Here is a 21,030-nt window from a genome sequence, read left to right as displayed (position 1 = left end):
ATGCAGAGGTCTTGGGAGTACTGTCTGTTTGCAACCTGTTGAGCTGTCAGGCCTGGTGGGCAAACTAGACTATCTCTTCTTCCATGGCTGCCTCAAGCTAACTCCATTGGATCTCACACTGCTCACCCTCTCCCAAGGCACTCCCACTGCCCTCCTCAGAGCTGCACTCTGAGCGTTATACCACCTATCCACACTTCTCTCAAAACATTCCAGAGCAAGGATGCCATTTCTCACCCATCCTACTGGCCCAGACAGAGGCTCTTCAAGGTCTAAGCCCCATGACTATTTAAAGTCTCAGTGCTCTGTTTAATTCAATGTTGCCAAAACTGTTTTGGGATATATGACACACTGCATTTCCATACACAAACTTTCCCAAATAAAGTCTTCAAGGTACTTAAATTTACCACAACAAACAATTCCTAAAACAATTTAGTAATTATGAGACTGAAGCAGTTTGTTCGACAATAACAAAGTGGGGACAGCAAAGGGAAGGGAAGGTGGGCAAAGGAGTGGGAAGGAGGCTTTGGGGGGTGGCTCATCCAATATACATTATGTGTTTATATGAAAATGTCCTTATGAAACACAAAACTTGTACAATTAATACATACAATGGAAAGAAAACTCTCTTCATTTAAGTGAGGTGATAAACCCTGGTGCTCGTCGTGGTGGTCTAGATGAAGCATGACACTTGTGAACAGGCAATACACTCAGCACACAGCCTCCTTGTTAAGCCACAGCAAGAATGCCAGCCACATTCTTGTTTTAGCTTCTTCCTGTACCTGTAGTAGCTGGTAACAGAGAAGGGACAGGATCCCATGCCTGGTGAGAATGGTGAGTGGCAGTATTCTCTCTTTGGGAAACCATCTCTTGGATTTCTTGTTCTACAATCCCTCTGATCATGCTCAACTTTCTTCCAAATCTAAAATTCAGAACCAAGGAAAAAACATGTTTGCTTCCTTCAAACATCACACAAGTGAAAACCAGCAGGACTTCTCTTTCACTTGCCTGAAGCAGCTGGTGTAACAAAAAACAAACCCTTCAGCAGGTGCTCATTCTTGACCCACAGTCTGCACCAGAACACCCAGTGAAGCCCGTAACATTTCAGACTAAAATTAAATTCTCAGTTGTCACTGTTGACAAAAATCACTTTTGGATCTGTATCTCAGAGCAAGGCCACAGACACAAAACAGTATTGAAAGAACCAGTAAGAACTGTTACATCAATTCTTATAACAAAGGAGAGAGAGGGCTAGGGGAAGTGGGCTACATCACCATCCTCTGCATTGGCCCACATAGTAATTCAGGCAAACCTGGTATCGAGAGCCTTCAGTGGCTTGTTCCGGGGCTGTTGCTCCAAGCAGCTTACAGCTGGATTGCCAGCCACAGGCACAGTCATCGCACTGAGCACTAGAGAGGTGATGGCCTGCACAGCCAGGACATGGATCTGGGTCCTTTCTGTGTCTTCCTAGAGGAACAGTCCACACATTGACAACATGATAAGAAGGTACTAATTACTCATCCTGCCTCTACTTCATACAGTGCCCATGGGCCACATGGCCTCACACAGGAAGGTCAGATTACTTAAGAGCTATGGCTTCCCACAGCCAGGGTCTTAAGTCCAGGTTTGCTGGGCACTGTTACACCTGCATACATGGGCCTTGGAGTAAACCTGAAGTATCCAAATGTTTGGCATAGAACTCCAAATAGAAATTTACTTTGGAGAAAATTGCTCTTAAATTCTATCATCATTTTAGAACACTGCCTATGGTAGCTTGGCAGTTACAGATGAGTTTGAAGATAATACTGATGACCTGTGACCTATATAGATTCACCCTCTTCTCTGTCATTTCCACAGTTTACTAAACATCTCTTAGAATAAGGGCTTATATCCCAGTAATTTTAAAACCTAGAACTTCCCTCATTTTACAAAGATGTGGTGGTTATTCATGTCATATTAGCATGGTGCACATTAACACTAAGGTAACAAAGCAAAACCTCTAAGATAGTTAAAACAATAACAACAACAACAACAACCAAACAAAACATGTGCATGGCCTGGATTCACAGCCTTTTTTGTTTTAGCTCAATGACATTCTTTCAGATCGTGATAAGTAGAATATAACAGTACTGAAAGGACCAGCTCATTGACCATTGAAGTGGAATGTGTCATAGTGAAAGACACAACCTAGCTACTGTAAGCCTCAGTTTCCAAGCCTCTCAGGGTGTTTGGCTTTACTCTGGACCATCAGCTGGTATATGATCAGCCTTATCATATGCCAAGTGTCTCAAAACACAGAGTCACCAGCTTTCCAGCTACAGGATTCCAGGTACCACCCCTAGTTATGGAAGTCTCACCTCTGGTGGGCTCTCTTCCTGTTCCATCACCAGGGGCTGAGTTACCAGGACACCAAGAAGGGTGGCCCAAGTTTCTTCGAACTGGGTACGACTGGTCCACCCTGGGAATCAATCATTACATTAGTTTCCTGACTCCCCAAGCCCACGAGGAGACACTGACAATATAATTCCATCAGTACTGCTCCTAGGGCACCACCTTCAGAGCAATCCTACAGCATGAGGGATGTCATTCTCTCCATTTATCATAAAGGACACAGAGCACATGAAAATCAATTATGCTATCAAGGCCAAGAGGCACAGGCCAAGTTCAGCAGCCCAGATTGTCCTTCAATCCCCCACTATATAGGACAGTGACAAGGATTTTCTTTCTTTTTTTTTTTCTTCTAAAGATTTATTTATTATTATAGATAAGTACACTGTAGCTTCAGATCTCATTAAGGGGACAAGGATTTTCTAAAAGGCATCAATCACTTAAACTGGCTAGTCCTGCCTATGAAACATTTTTAAAAAAATCTCACCTTAAGTCTGACTGAAACTTCAGAGCAGACTTTAGAGCCACAGTGGTAATAATTCTGTCTTTATAAAGCCAGTGAGATTAAACAGATTGCGAAAGCCACACAGAAGACCGATTTTTTTTTTTTTAAAGCATGGTATTGGGCTAGGAACACTCTAGCAAGCAGCAAAGGCAGTCTAGGCCATTCAGAGAAAGTTCAGCAAACAACTGCACTTGATGTTCCCACCAAGACCCAAGGAAATCTACAGCACTCCTTGTAAGGCCAGGATACAGTAAAGAGGACCAGAAAAGTAGAGCATCAAGTGCTAGGACCTCCTGGAACATGGGGTATGACTAAGATTCAAGTGAATACTGACAGCAGGAGATAGACCCAACTGAGAAGGCATAAGAGGGCAGGAGCAAAGGCAATGTGCTGGCTAGTTATGTCAACTTGACCTAGAGTCACCTAGGAAGAGGAACTCTCAGTTGAAAAACTGCCTCCAAATGTTGGCCTGTAAGTAAGTTTGAAGGGAGAGATTTCTTCATTAGTGATTGATGTGGTAGGGCCCAGCCTATATTGGTGGAACCACCCCTGTGGGTAACAGTCCTGAGTGCCCTGAGAAAGCAGGCTGAGCAACCCTTGGTGAGCAAGCTGCTAAATGATGCTTCTCCGTGGCCTCTGCTCCTGTTTCTGCTTCTAGGTTTCTGTCCTGTGTTCCTGCCCTGGCTTCCTTCAGTGATAGACTTATAAGCTATAAAGAGAAATAAACCTTTTCCTCCTCAAGTGGCTTTTGGTCATGGTGTTTATCACAGCAACATAAAAGTAACTAAGATAGGAAGTAAAAATGGTCTTAAGGAGCTACTTAAATGCTCTTAAGGGAGGAGCTACTGACAACAGTGATGAACTGTTCAATTAATAGATTTAGGAAGTTGAGGCAGGTTGCTGAGAGCTAAATAAGAAAACTTGAAGAATCCCTAGGACCCATAACTTGGACCATGGTGCCCAGGTTCTTTTAGGAAATACCCCAGAAGGGAAGGGCTATGAGGATTATAACCACAAAACCAAATCAGATTGGCCTCCATAGGCTCATATATTTGCATACTTGGTAACTAGATGATAAACTATTTGTGAAGGATTAGGAGCAATGGCCTTGCTGGAGGAGGTATGCCACTGTGACTGGGCTTTGAGGTTTGAAAAGCCCACATCAGGCCCTGTCTCTGTCTCTATCTCCCTCTCTCTGCCTGCTGCCTGTGGATCAGGATGTAAAGCTCTCAGCTACTACTCCAGCACCATGCCTATCTGCTTTCTGCCATGATGATAATGAACTAACTTTCTAAACCACAAGTAAGCCACCAACTAAATGCTCTCTTTCATAAGAGTTGCCTTGGTCATGGTGTCTCTTCACAGAATAGAACAGTGATTAAGACACATTCTCAACCAGAAAACAGGCAAAAAAGAAGGAAGAGGAGGAATAATTAATCATCATCATCATCATCATCATCATCATCATCATCATCATCATCATCATCAGCAGCAGCAGCAGCAGCAGCAGCAGCAGCAGCAGCAATTTAGACTGACAGGAGAACTACTCATGCTACTACTTACTGAGATACTAAGTGTATTTTTCATGTTCATGTCTGTAGCAAACACATAAAACAGACACAATCTCCAGTCTATGGACCACAGCACTAAGGATCCTACCCTGTCAGCAAAGGGATGAGCAGGGCTGTCTGGCCAAATCTACCTTCCCTCACTCTATCACTCTGCCCCTGTGACACCTAGCTTGCTATGTTTTCCGAAGCTGCTCACTTTACATATAAGAAAAATGATCCAAGTGAGAACACATGGTCAAAGTGGCAAACAGGAAGACATGAGGACATCATTTCCACTACTTAGTCTGTTGTTGTAGCCCTGGAGACTAAAGCTTGAGTTTCTTTGGTGTTAGACAAGCACTATATTGAGCCACATTCCCAGCCCACCTGTATGGTTTAGTTTGAATGTATAATGTGAAGACAGAACTGGCTTCCTCTGACAGTTACACATGCATTTCCCTTTGTTCAAAGAAGCCTGGTATGCAACCTTCCCTACACTCTCCTCCCCATTACATTCATCCATTTGCACCTAGGTCTACTTTTCACCATAATTCTATCTGTACTGTAAAATGTGTGAAGGAGGTTTGCATCATCCCAGAACCTTTTCAGTTGCCAAGTGTGATGGCCCTACGCTGAAGCTTCAGGTCTCTGAGGTGGCATATGGGGACTGAAGGAGGACTGCAGGATACCTAGGGTGTTGATGCGGTAGATGAACTCCTTGAGGATCTCTTTCTCCTGGAGGAACTCTACAGGGATCTCAGGAAACACTGTGCCAAAATCCCCTCCAGGCTTGGGTGACCACCCAAGTTTCCATACCTAAGATGAAAAGAGGATCAGATGGATGGAAATGCCATAAGGAAGACAAGAGACCCACCCCTATACCTCCCCTTTTCTCTTAGCTGATCTCCCTGATGAGCCAGCTGCCCACCCTTTACTACTCAGACTTTTCTAGAGCCTGTGACTTTTCACAAGAGGTTCTCACCCTTTTGCCTAGAACCTTCAATGCCAAGCTTGACTCCCACCACTCTGCCCTGGCTTCCCAAGGCCAGCCCATCACCTTCTTGTTACACCCCTCAGGCTGTCTGTATACAAGCGGTATTCCTTGTAGGAAATGCTGCTGCCCACAAACATCAAGTGTGTTAGAAAAAAGGCAAATACCAATGAAATTCATGTACAAATATGCATTGGCAAGCAGGCACAAGGACAACCCCACTGTTCATTTCTCTCAGTTCTGAGAGGTTGAGTTCTGCCATTCGATATGTGGATAAGCACCATGCACAAAAGGGAGCCCTTTTTATGTACATCCTACACTGTTCCAGTGGCAGGGATATCTAGCCAGCTCAGCTACATGCCTTAGTAAAACAATGAGGACCTAAGGGAACCTCCCCAGATTTCTACAACCCAACCAACCTTCTATAAATCTCTTATACCACCCACAAAAGTCTCTGGGGCATGCTCAGGGGAGGTCCTGCAGTGTTTGCTACAGTGCTTTCCTGCCCAGGGCACTCAAGGGAGCAGATTTACAGCTCTTGATAGAGATTTACCTACAGCACACAGCACACGTAGGCAAATTCCTCAAGAGCCTTCCATGACCCTTATACCACCTTCTTATACAGTCTTTACAAGGAATGCTCCTGCCTAGGGTTGAGTCTCATAGAGCAATGCTAGGTAATCTCTTGGCTTTCTATTGCTCTCTTCCCAATGTCCACACCTTTCTATTATATAAGCACTTTTAGCACAGCTGGGCCACAGCACTCAGAATGGGTCCCTGCAACTCTAAGGTCCAATGAATGTCATGTTCTAGATGTGCACTTTTCCAGGATCTTACATGCAAGCACACACATGCTGAAGCTATGGCCCAGCAGTAGGCACATGCTTATCTATGCAGAAAAAAAACACCCTTCCTTTGGGGCTATTCTGGCTCGGTGCTATGGTTCAAATCAGCTGTGGGCCAGCTTTGTTTTCTTGAAAAGAATTTTTGTAGGAAAGGATATGTTTGGTATGCTATTTCAGCAGACCGAGGTCAGCCTAGCTGCTGTTAACCCTTTTTCCATGCTAAACTCTCATTGTGAACTGGAACAAAAACCAAGAACCAGTCTATTTTAAGCTGATGCATTAAGAAAATTTCAAGAGAAGACCCACAATAGTGGTTGTCCCTAAATGTATGAATCAATCTCTCTCTCTCTCTAAGACAGAGCCTTACTATGAAGCTCTGGCTGACCTATAACTATGTAGACCAGGCTGGCCTAGAACTCAGAGATCTGCATGTCTCTACATGTACCACTATGCCCAGCTTTGTATGACTCTCTGCAGAGGTGACACTTTTGAAAATACTAATTGAAGAGCATAATTTCTGGCTTACTATTAACTAGTTTAATCACTTCAGAATCATATCCAACATGAATTATCAGTGGAGATGAAGTTTAGTTCTTCAACCAACTTTTTGAAATGCATTATTTTTACTAATACCCCCTACACAGAATGCCTGGGGGACAACACAGTGCCACAACCATGTGAAAACACTGGAACTACCACAGAGAGTGTCACAATAATGAAGACTAATTCCAGCTTTTGGGAGGTGGAAAGGAGGACCCCAGGTTTGAGGCCTGGTTACATATCAAATTGAGCAAGATCCAACTTACCAGAGGAGGCACACGAGTATAGCTGTTAACCAGGGGGAGGCGGCCCAGACTGATAACAATGTTCTTCAGCACAGCTGTGAGAAATGAAGGTAAGGTGCTGTTCCTCTTGTGGCCCAAGGCCAGCACTGACTGCAGGGATTCCACCATGTCTGCCACCATCTCGCAGGCCGAAGTGACGTGACTGAGGTCTACATAGGCAATGGTGATAAAGAGAGAACACACTGCCACCCTTCCTCTGCATGACCAAAGAGAACCCCAGCCTATGAACCCTGTCCAGTTGACTCAGATTTTGGGCTGCTCACTTAAAGCCTGAGGTTTTACTTCCTTAGTATGCATCCAAACCCTGCAATTCTTTCCATTTCTACTGGGAATGGTTTAGCAATGGTTTTGAACTTGAGTTTCAGCCCTAGATGGGAATTCTAGCAGTGGAGTGATAAAGAAAGCATGCGAACCACCAATCTGCCCTGTCAGTCTTGAGGGCAGGGACTGTTCATATTTACTGAGTCTTGATACAGCACAGAACTTAAGAACCACTTGTTTAGTTGGTGAACATTTAAATAAAAAGATAGGTACCCTTGTCCATGAGATTCAACAATTTATGTATTTCCTGATACAAAAAAAGGATCCTTATTGAGCTTAAGGAATCTAGCCCCAAGCTAAAAGAAATGATGTGTGTCAGACTAACTTCAAGTAGTACCAGCTTAGATGGGAGAGATGGCTCAGTGGTGTCTGCTCTTTCAGAGGACCTGGGTTCGATTCCAAGCACCCACATGGTAGCTCATAACAATCTATAACTGCATTCCATGGGACCTAGTACTTTCTTCTGGACTCCTTGGGCACTGCACACATGTGGTGCAGACATATAGGCAGGCAAAACTCCCTTACATACAAATTTTTTTTTAGAAAGTATTAACCTATGGATGTGACTTAAAATTTTAAAAAACAAAATGCGAGTTGCTTCTTCTGATCAGAACGTGTGACCTCAAGTCACAGAGGATAAGCAAAATTACATCTGCCTGAATTAAATCATCTCCTGCCACTGGGCCCACCTGCCCATTCTCAAGATGCTGGGCAGTTATTCCAGTGTTTTCCATGGCTTGATTTCCTTACCTGCGTCTTATCCCCACAACAGAAGCACAGAATAACTTGAGTTGCTGCTCAGTTAGGAAAAGACCAAACTGTGAGGTGAAGTGAACTCCAGGAACTGAAGGGGCTCCAGTCAGAAACCAAGTGAGAGCCCAGGCTGTACTACAACAGTGCTGCTCATAGACCTCCGTGCAACTATAGAATCTTGGGACAGAACTGAAAGACTACAGACAGGGAAGCCCTGTCTTTTAAAATAGTTTCTCTCATTATACAGCTCATAGTGGACTCAAAGTCATAGACCTCCTACTTTGACCTCCTTAGTGCTGCAGTTCCAGGTCTGTCCTGTCATAATACTGGGCTGTGACTAGGTGGCTTTATACTTGTGATTACAAAGGCTCCTGGTGATCCAAGGAAAGATAATGTTCAATGTTACATGCCTTCCCACCTGTGGAAACAGTGCTCTGAGATCAAGGAACTCAAAAGAGTCTAGAAGCCTGGCGGTTAGGAGTCAAGGACTCAGTTGGCCAAAATGTACTTTGCCTTGCCACAACTGTCACAGTAAGATAGCTGTAGTGGTTTCAATATGCTTGGCCCAGGAATAGCACTATTAGGAGGTGTGGCCTTATTGGAGGAAGTATGTTAATGGGTGGGGGGGGGGAGGGTAGGCCTTGAGACCCTCCTCCTAGCTGCCCATGAGATAGTCTTTCCTGGTTATAGTTGGATCAAAATACAGAACTCTCAGTTTCCCCAGCACCATGTCTGCCTGAATGCTGCCATGCTTACTGCCATGATGATAATGGACTGAACCTGTAAGCCAGCCCCAATTAAATATTGTCCTTTATAAGTCTTGCCTTGGTCATGGTGTCTCTTCTCAGCAATGGAAACTCTAAGATAGCAGCTACCCTAGGCTCATAAGGAAGATCAGAAAAAGACATTGCATGTTCCTGAGTCTAGATGGTGATTTCAGAATTATTTTTTTTCAAAGTAATTTTTTTTCAAAGTAATGACAGCATCTACTACTTAGGAGGTTGAAGCATGAGAGTCATGAATTCATTGCCAGCCGAGGCTACAGAAGAAGACCCTGTGGCAAAGCAAACAAGCCAACAAATGTCTCTAAAGACATGTCTGAAATAGTCACTAAGGTTACAGTATATCATATAGTATCTGCACTAACTTCAAATTCCTTAAAATTTTGAGTTACTCATTCAGAATTTAATACATACTTGCCAGTCACTTACAACAGACCAAGCAGTAACCTTGAGAACACAGACAAGGAAAACATATTCACCTTAAAGTAGCAGTCATATGCTAAGTTCTGAGGCTAAGATGGGGATGGGGGTGTTTCCCAGAGAAGAGGTGCAAATCCAGGTTGTGAGGAAGGATGTAGGATGAGTCAGACCAACTGACTGGGAGAGGGGATCTTCACCAGAAAAGAGGCCTCACAAAACCAGGTCACAAAACATATATGCAGCCATGGTCAAGAACCCCCCTGCCCCTTAAAGTCTGGATGAGCCCCTACAGGACAGCAAGAAAAATATGTTTCCCAGAGTCCACTTCATGAGTTTCTTTTGTCAATGAATTTGAAGGCTCCAAAGAAACATATAAGGGGAAAAAATGGTCCTAAGACTTACTTTGTATATCTGAGTCTACTTCCTCCTTTCTGACAGCTCTTGGAGTATGTGACCTGCTTTCGGGACCAAGAAGCTGGTCTCCAGGTTGTACTGCAACTGAAATTACAGCAGAACATATACTTTAACCCTTCTTCGTACTTAAGTCTTCATACCTGTGCAGCCTCATAGAAACGTACAACGACAGTTAAGTCAACTGAGGGCTAGATTTCTAGAGGCGATTTCCATAAAACTGAAAAGCACTGGATAACAGCAGATGCAGGCACCAGTGCTTTGGCTAGTCATGAACACCCAAAGACTTGTGCTTCCACACTCAGGCTTCTAAATGCACTGTCTGCCATCTCTACCCTGAGAGTTTTTATCAGACTATTCACAACTCAATACTGCTAAAAGCGTCACATTGACTAAGAAGCTTAGCTTTTTAAAATTAATCCCTGGATCTTTGTTTCCAAGTTGACTACAATGCACACATGAAAACAATTTAAACAATGAAGGATCAAAACACCACTCTATAATGTTTAATTTGAAAACATAAAACTTCAAAACATCTTCTAATATGTAAACTATAATGTCCAATTTTTAAAAATTTTTAGCTAATGACCCTTGTTGAGGACACTGTTCCTTGAAAAGAATGAATCCCTTTTATTTTACAACATATTAGCATTACAATGCAGTATGCAAGCACACACTTCAACCCTACCAGAAGTCATCTATTGAATGTAATCTTATTAATCTTATAATCATCTAGGACTAAGAACATCAAATAGTCAACTAAGACTAAAGATCAAAGGGATAAAACTTAAAAAAGTATTTTTTAAGAGCTAGAACTCCAAACTCTAAACAAAATTACTAGAAAAGCAAATTCAAGTTAAGTTCTAGTGTAATGTCAAGATCTGGGGGTGGACAAATGGGCCTTCTGAAGGCAGTACCCACAATCTATCCATTCTACCCCAAGTCCTAACTTTCTACTTTCTTGGGAAAGTACAAGACAGGAAGAAAAAATATTCCTGACTGACATGTATTGCTGATTACCAGTTGAGCTGCGTGAAGGCAAGAAAGTCATTCATAGACAAAGACTTACTGGCTTCCAGGATGAATCGCACACAATGGATGAGGGAGCAGGCATGAGTCACGTACTCTGGGGAGGACAGCACCCCCCAGAGGCCAGGCACCTGCAGTGCCAGGCAGCAGCAGTCGAGCCCAGCTTGGAGGTCCAGACTCAGTGGCATCTGCTCATGGATCAAATGCCATGACAGGGCCTAAAGGGAAGCAGTATGTTAGAATGTTCACCCAGGACTCTGTCTCAGGGATCTCTAGGGAAGCAGTGCCAATAAAAGCTACAGAAGACCATGGACAGATGGAGATGGCAGGATATCAGACTACCTCCTTGCAGACGAATGGCCCCTGACCCACATTTCTAGGTTGTCATTCCTAGCTTTCTTAATTTTCAGTCCTCATCCACCTATACCCCAAAGTTCCAGCCTTCCTTCTGCCAGAATGCCCAACCACCCTAGGTGTCTTTTTCCTTTAGAACCATGAGTGCTCATAGAAACTTGATATGAGCCACATATCCAGCCTCTAGCCAGGGGCTTTTCTCAAGAACTCCTATAACACTGGACTTAAAAAAAAAAAAAAAAAAAGAAATAGGATCTGTTTGTTTTGTTTTGTATCTCAGCCACAAAACTGAGTTTGGGAGTTTGATTTATGACTAGTAACTTCTATCAAGTCCCTGAACCTCTCTGAAATGGGAACAGAGTTCACCTTACAGAGTTGTTCTAGGAAACAAGTGTCATGACATAGCCTCTGCAGGTCAGAGTATGACTAGGAGCTGCCACCCAGTACTTTACATATACATTTGCTTTCTTGTCTTCCCCACTGGGCTAAGACAGGCTCAAAAACCTACCTAACTTAGCCTGGTTCACCTGGTGCCTTTGCACCATACACCCTCAGGATACTGACTTTCTTCTCTTAGTGTAAGGTGTCAACCCTTGTTCACACAGCTCTGACACAGGTGAGGCTCTTTCCTAGCATGTACATGGCAAGGTAACAAAACTACAGTACATGTATAAGTATATTTTGAGGGGCCAAGTGTTTCTGGATGAAATGTCCAGCTTCACTGCCCAATTTAAAACGTAACAATGTCTAGATTTTATTTAGAGTCCACATTAGGTTTATATTGTAGGGATAAAAGGATGTCTTACAGACCTCCTTGTTTCCCAGTGGTCAGGATGAAAGGCACTCGGTACCATCAGGTGAATCAGACTTTGCCAATAGGCATGCCCTTCCTGTCTGTTTATTCAAACAAGGTCTAGCTATATACTCAGGCACATCCTTACAGACCAGGAACCCACAATTCTGCCTCTGCCTCTGAAGTAGCTGGGCTAACGTGTGGGCTATTGTACTCCACGCTGTCGGTTTTCAAGGACTTTCATCTTAGTGTTACTTGTATATCCTGTTCTCACAGACACATCATTTCAGAGCTGCTCTTACCTCAAGTGTCATTACCACAAACTTCACTGTGTCCCCCTCCTTCTCAGGAGGAAGGTGCAGATGAGCAGGCACTTTGGAGAGCACCACCAGGTACTGTGCCAGAGCACGGGCAAGTATGGTCAGAGACTGGTATGATGTGGTATCACCTGAAACATGAGACTAACATGAGTGACTCTGACTGTGAGCACAGGCCCCTCCCCTTCAGAAGTCTTCACACAACTATGTGAATTTGAGGTTTCCAAGACCAAGAGAGCACATCTGTACATGTTCATTCACACGTGCTACGTAATGTCTGGACCTGGCCTGCCCTGAGTCTAACCCACTGTTCCTGAAGGGCGTAGAACTTGACTTCCTATGTCCAGGTCAAGCAGCAAAGAAAGATGTTTAGAGCTATGGATTTGGTGCAGTTTCTCAGATATTTTTGTCAGCCTTTCCAGTGTTTTAGATCAACAGCCCTGACTACATGTATGCTTGAGGAAAAGCACTGTGCTGAATCTGTAATACTTTTAAAAACTGTGACAACAGTTAGAGAGATAGCTCAGTAGTTGACAGCATTGAGAGCATGGGCTGCTCTTCCAGAGGACCTAAGTTAAATCTCTAGCTGCCACATAGTGTGTTCACAGACACCTGTAATTCCAGTCCCATGGGATTTGTTGCCATCTTCGGGCTCCATGGGCACTGTATACATGTGGTGAAGATATACATGCAGACAAAACTCCTATAACATAAAATAAAATCATTAAAACAGCAAGATAACTTGAGATGAGAGGATGGGTCAGTGGATAAGTGCTTCCTGTGCAAGCATGAGGACTTGAGTTTGGAATCTAAGCGCTCATGTAAAACCTAGCTGTGGGTGTGCACCTCTAACCTCAGCACTGGGGGCTGAGACAGGAGGATCCCAGAGGCATGTTGGTCAGCTGATCTAGCAGAGTTGGCAGCTCTAGGTTCAGTGTGTGGGCCGGTCTCCCTCTGGCTCGTACATTCTGCTACTGCCACTCCTATCACTCCATAAAGAGAGACAGAGACAGAGACAGAGACAGACATAGACAGACAGACAGACAAGCACCTAAGGTAACTGTATTTAAATTACCAAGCAGATCATTCAACTTGCTCCAGTAGGCCGTGGGCTCTGTAGGCAGGAAAGGCTGGAAGACTTGATGGACAGCAGGAAGCTGCTGAACAACACTGGTCACCCGATCCAGAGTCACCCTACGGGCTGCTTCAAAAAGGGGACTCTTTTGGCCATTAGCAATCTCGCTCATACCAAGGCTTAAACAGGGAGCCAAAAGGCTTAGGTTGAACTCCTGAGTCAGAAGATTACATACAAGACAAACAGTAGCAAAGACAGTAAGCTTTCCTTCAGGCTGGAACACACACAGTTAATACAATAAGCATTTATTTCTGAGATAATTCAGACCAAAGAAGTGTAAGGAATGCTTCTGAGAATATTCTAGAGACATAGACACTCAAGCTCCTTATTTTTTGCCATGGGAGATTCTCTGTACCACATTGGGACTCTGACAGTAAAGTCATCACCAGATGAGCCCTTGGATGTTGTTGTTTGTGCAGAATTATCAGTCAAAATAAATCTTTTTCTCTTAAGATGTAGCTTGTCTCAAGTAATTTGCAATAATAAAAGTGGGAAAATACACTCTAGAAAAGATCTTAATTAGACTATAAATAAAGTTAAAAGACAGATAAAGCTAAGTTGAATTCTCTATTTTAAAAAGTATATCCTATGTTATACATACATATATTAATAAATATATCAACAACTCCATTTAACATGCTTAATAAATATTTCTGGTCTGCCATATTTGAATTTTAAAGTAATTTTTTAAATTTTTATGACCTTATATTTCTTTGAAATAATTCTAGGATGATAAATCTTAATTGATGTAAATAGCACCAAGTTTAAAATGCCATCTAAGAGACCAGTGAAATGCCAAGCGACACTGCAGCCTAAGAAGGCACACAAACCATCTGGAACAAGAGAAAATGGTCTTATACTAGACAAAAATCTGCTTGGAAATAAACATTTCACATGCCAAAACTTTTAATTTTATTTTTTCATGTTTTGATTTGGAGATAGAGTCTTACTATGTAGTCTTGGCTAGCCTGGAACTTACTAAGTTGACCAGACAGGCCATCAACAGAGATCCTCAACTCACTGAGTCCCAGGTGTTGGAATTAAGGGTATGCACCACCATGCCTGAACTCATATGACAGTTTTTATTATGTTTTATCAATTTTCTTTTAAGCCATTTAAGGATTTAGAGAGAATGACAATTTTTTAAAGTATAATATAAGCTTTAATATTAAACACTGTATTTCATCATTAGTACCCCCAAATCAAACATTTCTATGGTCATGGCTGGAACTTGCAAGCTATTAATAGCCCACTTAACGACTTGGAAAATGTAACAAACTGGGTCCTGTACTTTAGATATCTTTCTGTGTGAGAATCTTGCTCTTTCCACACCACACACACTTCCTATTAACCGGCTCAGTTCCTGCTTCTCCATAACCATTTGGCATGTATCAAGGGGCAATGAGGTCATTGTCTTCACTGGGCAACAAAGGACCCCACTAAGGCAGTAGCCTAAGGACACTTGGCAAAGGAGACAAGGCCTGGACCAGCTCTGAAGTACGCTTTCTGGTATTTGAGGGATAAGTGGAAGAGAATTCTTCTATATCTAGAGAGGACAGGGCACCTCACTACATGATGGGTGTAATGGTTAATACTGATGTCGACTTAGCAGGATCTAGAATTACTGAGAAGATAGGTCTCTTGGTGTGCCTACCTTGATGAGGCTGAGGTAGGAAGACCCACTTTAATTGTGGGCAGGGATCCTGGACTGAACACAAGGGCACAGCAAGCTCAGCACCAGCAGTCCTTTCTCTCTGCTTCCTGATCATGGGCACCATGTGACCAGACACCTCAAGTTTACTGTGATGCTTTTTCTGCCACCAAGGACTGTGCCCTTGAACTGTAAGCCAAAACAAACCCTTCCTACTCTAAACTGCCTTTTGTCAGTGTTTTACCACAGCAACGAGAAAAGTAATTAATACTGGGGGCTACTAGAGATCAATTTCCAGAAGACAACGAACACACAATACTTTCTTGTAGTCAGGAAACGAATGATCAACTGACTATAGCCTATGGAACCCGTTTTCTTTAAATGCATGAAAGATCAAGTTAAAACAACTTCCTTCTTTTAGGATTCTAGTTCGAGACAGCATCCTATTCACATCTCATGTGCTGGCTATTCTGGATTATAGCTTTCACGTGACATTTTTTGTTAAGAGTCTCCCATGTGCTTTGCCTAATGATGTCCCTTGCCTGGACTCAGGTTTCACATAGATTAATCACACAAAGATGAGACAAATTGTGCTGGCTAGTTTATCAACTTGGCACAAGCTAAAGTCTTCTAAGAGGAGGGAACCTCAGATAAGAAAATGCCACCAAAAGCCTGTAAGTGTTTTCTTAATTAGTGATAGATGGCAGAGGTGAGTGGTGCCATGCCTGGGTTTGTAGTCCTGGGTTCTATAAGAAAGTAGGCTGACCAACCATGGAGAGCAAGCCAGTAAGCATACCCCTCTATGGCCTCTGCCTCTGCTCCTGCCTCCAGGTTCTGGCCCTGTTAAGTTCCTATCCTGACTTCCTTCAATGATGGTGTTAAGCCAAATAAGCCCTTTCTCCCACAACTTGTTTTTTGGTCATGGTGTTTCATCACAACAACAGACACCCTAACTAAGACATAAATCTAACTCTTTCTGATACACAGAGCTGAGGATTCCCTGGTTTCAATGGATTGTTGCCTACCGAGCTCATCATGAAGTCATTCATATCTTCAGCAGGGATACGATTCACCAGCTCTGCACCTTCCAGCAGTGCAGAGTCTGATCTGGTCCAACACTGGGATCTGACTAGCTGGAGGTACCAATCCTGAGAAGAAAAGAAAACTGAGTAGGACTGGGCTTCTCCTCTGGGCTGTGATGGTAGTACCGATGGCTGGCTGTATAGACATCAGACACACCCTGGGCTTACACTCTCTAGACAGCTAGTCTTACCTCTGCTATACCATGCCTGAATGCTTCTTCTTCTTTTCTATCTGTGGAACTTCCAGCAGTCCTTGAAAACTCAGCCAAGTTCTCAGTGTTCACAACTCCAGCTCTACCTGCACCCTAGAATGATGTACCACCTATACTATACTGGAGTGTCTGCCTCCCTCATCTTCCCCAGCAGCCAAAGTCAAAGAAATGTCTCACACTGAGCTGGAGAGTGAGCCTGGGGCAAACATGTGTTTTCTGACATGGGATGCAGGCTTCTAAAATCTCATCTCTTTGTCTATAAGGCAAAGACCCTAACAGTCTTTAACTCTCAAGTGTGAAAGAGGAAGGGTACAGATGATAATACATTATACCTGGTGGCAGTAGGTGCATCAATTTATAGGAGGTAGGAGGTTCAGAGGGGGAGGCAGGCCAAGTTTGTCAGCATGTGCTGGACAATATCTGCAGTCATAGGCTCTGGGCCACAACCAACTTTTCCTGACTTGCTGACTAGTGCCTGACTTGCCCCAACACCCCTCCATAACAGTCTCACTAGGACCTCATGGCCTCCATCCTGTACTCTAATCCCAAGCAGGGCATCTAATGACCTGAGCTGAGTGTCAGGGCCCATGTGTACTGACAGCCTCATTGTAGGCAGAGGCTGTCACTATCTCCACAGGGTCCCCAGCCATCACACTTACACATATAGGATACTTACTTTGTCTGGAGTCACTGTTTCCAGAGATGTGTGCCCATCCCCATCCAGTGGGTGGGAAGTGACTGGGGGCAAGGGGCTAAGTGAGTCCTGCACAGTAGAGAGTCGGAATCTGTCCAGTAGTGAATAAAGCCTTTGGTGCCTGAAATACAAACAAAACCAGAGTAGTTTATTCTTTAGTATGAAATCTCAATTTTTGCACAGATGAGTTCTGGAAACATGTAATACCAATGAGCAGAAGGAGCTTCTTAAATCAAGGTAACATGTTTTGGACTTTCCCTTCAACATTCTAAAATCATGATGCATTTTAGGCCTTAGTTACTTTAAATTGCCACAATTTATACCTTAATGATATTTCCTAGAAGTCTCATTTATGCTCAACATTCCATTAGGCAATGTGCTATATAACAGCTAACAAAGCTACTCTATTCTACTCTTTCTTTTCTTGGCAGTATTAGAGATTGAACCCAGGGACTTGTACATGCCAGACAAGCGCTCTACTACTGAATTACATATTCTTAGCCATCATGTTTGTAATGTATGCAAAATAGACAAAACAGATAAGATCCAAGTATACAAACTCCATTTAATCCCCCATAATGACATAATTCATTCCATTAGGAATGGTCACTTCACAGAAAATCATTTCATCTGGCCTAAAGTATTTATGATGTCATAATCTTCCTCATCTTGGCCTATGACTACATATACAGTCAAACACAATGACAATTTACTCCCTTACTATCCAAAGCCAGTGTGATACTTCATATGTCAAAAATGGCAACATTTGTCATATGTCATGTGGCTCTGCAGATTGAAAAAAATCATCCAGACTATGCCCTGTCCCATTATGAAACACCATCAAAAAAATCCTCTGAAGATTAAAGTTATGGGAGAATCATCCTCTCTAATGTTCCCTACTGCCATCAGCAATGGAAAAGAGGTAAAAGCTTTTCTTAATTTATCTTGTAGTCAAGGACACACTACAGATGGAAATATTTCTAATAAAGACTTTCAATCAATTAGGCAAAAGAACAGCTATGAAGAGATGTCACTTAACAAGACACAAATACAATGTGCATCTGCTGAGAGCCCGGGAGTGTGCAAATATTTATTCCCTCTGACCTAGCAATTAGGGTCTAGCTTTATTCCCACTCAGTAGGGGTCCAGGAGCAAAGGCAACAAACACACTTCTTATCCCTTCAACAGTCAGAAAGTTCAGAGTCCTTTGTGTGTGCCACAGGTGTTTGACTGCCACTTCTTCATGTCTACTAAAGTGTAACTTTGATCTGACATTTAGACAGCCTTTTCTACTGTGGTACTGCTGCAGTACACTAATTTCATTGTCAACGTATTTGTTCCTGTACATATCTATGTGTTAATACTCTGGTTGCCCAAATGCCAGCACCCCATGCTGCAGTCTTACCTTTGTGCAAGCCCACTGTTCTGGAGGTGTTCTTGGATTCTGTTTAGTTCCTCCTCTGGCAACTGGGCCATGCTGCTCTACACAGACAAGAACACATCAGGGCTTTTGTGATATACAACCTCACACCCACTTAAATAGGATAAACAACTATGCACAGTATATTTAATAAGAGCCGTTGGTCAGACACACAAATAACAAACATGGCATACATGCTCTTTATCAGTCACCAATCAAGACCAGGTCAACAGACCAAATGTTTTGATTGACTTTCTACGTTTTGAAATAAATTACTATTTTCAGTACCTGTAAATTTGCAGCCAAAAGCATTTCTACCCGGCGACAGGCCAGGGTGTCGACCATGCGAGCCAGCGCACGGAAAGGGGTGCCCAGGAGCCTATCCACATATAGCGTGAGCACAGCACCAGACTGGCTGAGATGGATGCCTTCCAAGCACTGAAGTGTTTTCTTCAGAGTGGTTGGCTAATGTTGAGAAGGAACAAAATTTATTATTTCTCATACTGGTAACTACTACTGACAAAATCCTAGTACTCCATTTTTTAAGTTGGAAAAAACAAACTGGCAGGCTAAAGACTTACAGTTGTAAGATTTTCACAGCGAGACTGAATTGCCTGGATAAAAAGACCGCTAGCTGCAGAATTACGATGAATGGCACTAATAAAGTCTTGAACTGGAGGCTCATGGGACAAACTGATCAGATCTTGAATGTGATTCACAATGAGCCATGTTAAGTGTTCTGAGTCATGGAGATTCTGACACTAGAAAAGATATAATAAAAGATATATTTCAAGTAGACAAGAAAGCTACAAAGTGTAAGAAAAAGCATACTCTAAATACAAATTTTGCCTTGGTGAAGATAAGTGTCTAAGTAAATGAGAGAAAGGAGGAAACCTAGTTGTAGAGCCTCACACCTCTGATCACATGTGGTAGAGGCTACAGAAAGCCAAGAACCAAGGGCAACGTCCAGTCCTAGAGATACTAGCAAATGTCTTAACATCAGCAAAGTGGCTCCTTGGACAAGTCAAGAGGTAGCTGCCCACAGGAGCAAGGTGAGTAGTCTGGTATAGTCCTCCTTAGTTACTGGCATGGAGTTTGCATGCATACTCCATGCAAAGGAAGCCCCATATTGGAATAGAACTTGCCACCAGGTTGCAGGCCATCCTGGCACGGGCTGCTCCTACTTACTCTGTCTGCAATGCTTAGTGGAGAAAACAGATACTAAATGACACAGATCTGACAGAGTTCCTGAATCAAAAAACACAGCTGCCCAACACACGAGAAAATGTCAGTTAAATTTTTTTTTAAAGAAAATAAATAACAACCACAGTTAAAAATACATGTTACCTGCTGGGAGGTGGTGATGCACATCTTTTTTTTTTTTTTTTTTTTTTTTTTTCCGAGACAGGGTTTCCCTATGTAGCCCTGGCTGTCTTGAAAGTCACTCTGTAGACCAGGCTGGCCTCGAACTCAGAAATCTACCAGCCTCTGCCTCCCAAGTGCTGGGATTAAAGGCGTGTGCCACCACTGCCCGGCTGTGATGCACATCTTTAATCCCAGCACGTGGGAGGCAGAGGTAGGCAGATCTCTATAGGTTCCAGTGTACGAAGGTAGCCTGGTCTAACTTTGAGTGAGTTCAAAGACAGCCAAGGTTACAAAGAGAAACCCTATTTTGAAAAAACAAAAACTGACCAAACAAACAAACAAAATATGTAGCCTTTCCATATATAGGATTAATTCATAATCCTAGAAGCCAGATCAAATCCTTGACATCTGGGTAATGATAATATTTTTTACTTGCAACCATTTGATAGTATTAAATTATAAAATTACTCTTTCTTATGCTTTGTGAAAAACACCACTATACCACATTTCTCAAAAATGGAACAAAATATAAAAACTATTTCAATATTGGGAATATCAAGCAAAGAATGGTTAAGCTGGGCATTGTGGCACACATGTACAGTTCCCAGCACTCAGGAGGCTGAGGTGGGAGGATTATGAACATGTAGCCTACTCTGTACAGTATACTCTGGCTCAAAAACAGACAGACTGAACATTAGGAAAGCTAATACCATAAGACTCTCTGCTCTCGGCTGGGTCAAGTCTACTAGTTTTTTTCCATCAGATTTTTAAAAACCATTATGTTCCATGATAGCAATGTATATGTATATGGGATACCAAGTTTGTTAAAAAGAAAAAAAAGCATCAAATCCAGATTAAAATGTAACAGTAACTTATTTTAGACCAATACGATTATAGACTTGCTTTCATAAATCAAACAGGTGATGCTAATTTTCTAGTTAAAATCCAATGATGAACACTTAACATCTTACCTACAAAATAACTGGAAAAAATTACTCCAAACTTAGCTTTATTAAAATTATGTAGAGTTTATTAGGAATGGTGGCATACATCTTTAATCCCAGCAGTTAGGAGGCAGGAGGGGAATCTCTGTGGGTCTGAGACCAGCTAGGTCTCCACTGTGAGTTTCAAGTCAGCCTGGTCTACACAGTATAAGAAAAACTGCCCAGC

The 21,030-nt window shown here is 42.7% G+C and overlaps 1 protein-coding gene across 2 annotated transcripts in view; it reads right to left on the bottom strand.

Moving 5' to 3' along the window:
• The window catches only part of Htt (huntingtin), a 149,963-nt gene that overhangs the window by 14,970 nt on the left and 113,963 nt on the right, over positions 1–21,030 (bottom strand). For both annotated transcript variants that reach the window (XM_031341112.1, XM_031341113.1), the window contains exons 43-56: positions 19,077–19,256; positions 18,784–18,960; positions 18,481–18,557; positions 17,058–17,196; positions 16,113–16,235; positions 13,377–13,590; positions 12,287–12,432; positions 10,878–11,055; positions 9,800–9,895; positions 7,083–7,270; positions 5,130–5,256; positions 2,355–2,455; positions 1,310–1,464; positions 780–919 (exon numbers count right to left, since the gene is read on the bottom strand). In XM_031341112.1, the coding sequence (XP_031196972.1) occupies positions 780–919; positions 1,310–1,464; positions 2,355–2,455; positions 5,130–5,256; positions 7,083–7,270; positions 9,800–9,895; positions 10,878–11,055; positions 12,287–12,432; positions 13,377–13,590; positions 16,113–16,235; positions 17,058–17,196; positions 18,481–18,557; positions 18,784–18,960; positions 19,077–19,256 (2,041 nt within the window). The remainder of the gene's footprint in view (positions 1–779; positions 920–1,309; positions 1,465–2,354; positions 2,456–5,129; positions 5,257–7,082; positions 7,271–9,799; positions 9,896–10,877; positions 11,056–12,286; positions 12,433–13,376; positions 13,591–16,112; positions 16,236–17,057; positions 17,197–18,480; positions 18,558–18,783; positions 18,961–19,076; positions 19,257–21,030) is intronic.

Source organism: Mastomys coucha, unplaced genomic scaffold (genome assembly GCF_008632895.1).
Source record: "Mastomys coucha isolate ucsf_1 unplaced genomic scaffold, UCSF_Mcou_1 pScaffold22, whole genome shotgun sequence".
Lineage (NCBI taxonomy): Eukaryota > Metazoa > Chordata > Mammalia > Rodentia > Muridae > Mastomys > Mastomys coucha.
The sequence above is the reverse complement of the archived record's forward strand: the minus strand, read 5'-3'. Positions and strand labels throughout refer to the sequence as shown.